This window comes from Alexandromys fortis, unplaced genomic scaffold (assembly GCF_014885135.2).
Source record: "Alexandromys fortis isolate MF-2015 unplaced genomic scaffold, M_Fortis_MF-2015_v1.1 scaffold_9, whole genome shotgun sequence".
Taxonomy (NCBI): Eukaryota; Metazoa; Chordata; class Mammalia; order Rodentia; family Cricetidae; genus Alexandromys; species Alexandromys fortis.
This window is the reverse complement of record NW_026067892.1, coordinates 1,649,218-1,652,926: the sequence shown is the minus strand read 5'-3', so window position 1 is coordinate 1,652,926 and position 3,709 is coordinate 1,649,218. Positions and strand designations below refer to the sequence as shown.

Genomic DNA, 3,709 nt, shown 5'->3' with positions numbered 1-3,709 from the left:
CCAAAGCAGACACTTCTGTGGAGCAAGGCCCTAGGAACACGGAGCACCCAAGGCAGCGCCAGGAGTTCTGGCTTAGAGGAAGGGGTTGCCGGACCAAATGGAGAGGAGGGGGCAATGCTGGAAGCCATGGCGGAGCCCAGTCCCAAAGATCCACCTCCGACTCTTAAGCCAGAGACTCAGCCACCAGAGAAACAGCAGAGAACAACTGAGGATTTCAACAAATTCTGCAGTTTTGTCTTGGCTTGTGCAGGTTACATCCCTCCTAGCAAAGAGGCCCCTGACAGCGCCACTCTGCTGGGGAAGATGAAGCTCAAGGACTCTGTCTGATCTGGAGGGGCCCTAAGTGTCATTCCCGCTGTCTCCCACGTCCCTGACGCATACCTCCCGGTCCCCTGCTGCTCTCACCCCCGTGCCACTTTCCCAGCGGGACCTTTCTCAGCCTCGAAAGGAGGACCAAAAGAACAGAAAGTTCAGACCAGAAGGTGGGGCTGGCTTTGGGGTGCTTCAGAGGCCTCGTCTGGCTCCTGGGGATGGGGAACAACGGTCTCGAATCAAGAAGAGCAAGAAGAAAGAAGCGGAAGTTGAAATAGGCAGATCGTGGGGATAGATTTCCATCTTTTGGCCCTCCTAGGGCGCCTCCCAGTGATACAGACTCTGAAGAGGAAGAGGAAGAGGAGGAGGATGAAGAAGAGAGGACAGCAGTGGTGAAGTCCCAGTCCCTGTGCTCCAACACCCCCTGAAGCCCCCAGACCCCCTGTTACAGGGCACCCTGAAGGTGCTCCCCCTACTGACAGTGAAGGCAAGGAGGTGGGCAGCACAGAAACAAGCCAAGATGGAGATGCCAGCTCCAGTGAGGGAGAGATGCAGGTCAGGGATGAGGACATCATGGTGGAACTAGGTGAGAAGCAGTGACTTGTGGGATCTGATCACATGATCTGAGCACATGTTACTGCAGAAAGCCCTTTGCGGGACGGCCCGCGATTGAGTGCAGCCTGTGTGGGACATGGATCCAGCTCTCCTGTGCTAAGATTAAGAAGACCAATGTTCCTGACTTCTTTTGTTGCCAGAAACGCACGGAACTTCATCCAGAGTCCCGGCGTTTCAGGGGTCTTCCCGAATCGGGAGAACCCTGACATCACTCTTTGAGGCTGGAACTTTGACATCACTTGGGAACTGGGCCTCAGAGTCTTCAGCCTCTTCAAAGCCGGAATTAGACCCATTACAGTTGGGTCAGGGTAGGCTGGGTCTGTAGACAAAATCTGTTGGGTGAATCGGCCACCCTTTCCACATTCAGGGCCGGGCTCGGATGGGGCTGTAACAGGTTAGTTTTCTATAAACTGTAGTGTGACTACAACACTCCCCTCGTGGCTTCCTCTCTCTCCTTCCCAGTTACTTTCTTCCATATCTGCTGTATTTTTAATTTTGGACTCCCCATGTTTGAGCATGGTGGTTGCTCAAAGGCGGAGTACCATACCTGGTGGAGTGGGGGAGGAAAGCAAAAGGCGTCAATTATCACTACCCTCATTTTGAATAATATTGGCTGGCTGCTTGTACAGACAGACAGCGTGTTGTAAATAAAGCTGAGTGGGCTCTTGTGTCTTATATAAAATAAAATAAAAGAATAAAGAAAAAAGTGATATGAGCTGGGCAGTGGTGACAGTGGTGGCGTATGCTTTTAATCGCAGCACTCGGGAGGCAGAGACAAGCGGATCTCTGTGAGTTCGAGGCCAGCCTGGTCTACAAAGTGAGTTCCAGGACAGGATCCAAAGATACAGAGAAACTCTGTCTCAAAAAACAAAAACAAAAACAAAACAAACAAAAAAACAACCACCCTGGAACAAAAAAAAGAAAAAGTGATGCGAAGTTGGGTGGGGAGGAGGGTGTAGATATGATCGAGACCAGTTGGGTGGGGAGGGGGGTGTAGATATGATCGAGACCAGTTGCATGACATTCCCAACTATAAAAGGCTTCCATTCAATCCCTAGCACCCATGTAGGAAGCTGGGTGTGGTGTCACCAAAGTTGGGTATGATGGGACGAGCTCTCCTACCAGCACTGAGGAGGTAGAGACAGGCAGAGAGCAGAGCTCAAAGGCTACCACGCTGCCCTAGATGGCAGACCGGAGCCATTAATATGCTGTCTTAACAACAAGCAAACAAAAGGAGGTTGGGAGAGCTGGGAGGTAGTTCAGTGAAGTGCTGGCTGCGTAAGCCTGAGCTCCTGAGTCCTAGCCAAGCACGGGGTTAAAAGCCAAGCGTGATGATGCATGTCATAATCCCCAGTGCCAGGAGGCAGAGGGAGGGGAGACCCTGGGTTTCTCTGGCCCATCAGCTTCGCTGAACCAGTGCACCCCAGGTTTCAGTGTGGGGGACTCTGGGGTGGAATATCACTTTAACTATGTAAAGATGTGTTACATTTGCTTATGCTGCACGTGTTTAATGACGTAAAGAGGTGTTGCTTTGCCTGCCTAAGGCAGCTGATTGGTCTAAAAGCTAAATGGCCAATAGCTAGGCAGTAGGGGGATAGGCAGGATGGTGGGCAGAGAGAATAAGTAGGAGGAAGAATCTAGGCTTGAGAGGAGAGAACTAGGGAAGAGAGGAAGACGCCTGGGGCCAACCAGCTGGACAGCTGCCAGCCAGACACAGTAGTACGAAAAGTAGGACGTACAGAATGAAAGAAAGATAAAGAGCCCCAAGGCAAAACATGGATGAAAAGGAACAGGTTGACTTAAGTTATAAGAGCTGGTGGGTTCATAAGGCCATATCTTCATTTGGGAGCTGACTGGTGGCCCCGAGAAAGCACACTACAGGACTGTATCTCAAAAACTCAGGTAAATGACTCCTGGAGAAATGACATCAAAGGATGACTTCTAGCCTCCGTGTGCATATGCACATGTGTGTGCAAAATGCACACACCACCAAACAAACAACAAAGTGCATAGCTCTTAGAGAATGACACCCTAGTTTAAACTTTGGTTTCCATATATATGTAAATGCACACCTACAAACAAATGTGCACATGGATCCACGAGAATGCGTACACACACACACACACACACACACACACACATGATTCCAGTATTTGAGAAGTAGAAGAAGCAAGAGGGCTGGGAATTCAAGGTCAGTCTTGACTGTGTAAGTAAGTTCAAGGCCATGCTAGACTACAAGAAACCCTATGTCAAAGGGAAAAAAGAAACTGGAAGGTTTGCTGTGGAGTGTAGATATGAGTCATCTCTATCGGGGTTTAATAATCCACCAATGACTTCCGCGTCTGGTTGGTGGTTTTATGGGGCTGACACTGGGCTGGTATGGCGGAACACCTGCCTGTCGTGCTCGAGACGCTGGGTTTGACCACTCACACTACAAAAGGAAAAGAAGTGCTGACGTGGATGAGAATGGCTTCACGGCAGCCAGGTTTGTCTGAGCTGTACCATCCCAGTGAGGTTTCTCTTTCCTCCACCCCTACTCCCGGCCCCTTGTCCACGCACTGCTCCCTCACCTCCACACAGCAGTGAGCATCCAGTGGAATGGTGCCTCTTTTCTCCTTGCATTCTTCACTCCCAAAGTAGCAGAGGCAGCTGGGCTGCAGCTGGAACCAGCGCTCTGCCCAGTTCCTTCTCAGGTGCCCTCGCTTCCACAGATAGCCCTGCAGACAGAGGCAAGTAAGAGAAGCCTCCTAGGTCTCCATCACCCCCTCCTCATGGTCCTCTA

General features: G+C 50.8%; 1 protein-coding gene and 1 pseudogene across 3 annotated transcripts in view; one reads left to right on the top strand and one right to left on the bottom strand.

The window, feature by feature from the left end:
* Def6 (DEF6 guanine nucleotide exchange factor) overlaps positions 1 to 3,709 on the bottom strand; it is a 25,112-nt gene that overhangs the window by 9,578 nt on the left and 11,825 nt on the right. For all 3 annotated transcript variants that reach the window (XM_050141189.1, XM_050141199.1, XM_050141209.1), the window contains one exon: positions 3,498 to 3,644. In XM_050141189.1, coding sequence (XP_049997146.1) covers positions 3,498 to 3,644 — 147 coding nt within the window. The remainder of the gene's footprint in view (positions 1 to 3,497; positions 3,645 to 3,709) is intronic.
* LOC126500936 (PHD finger protein 23-like) lies at positions 7 to 3,474 on the top strand (annotated as a pseudogene).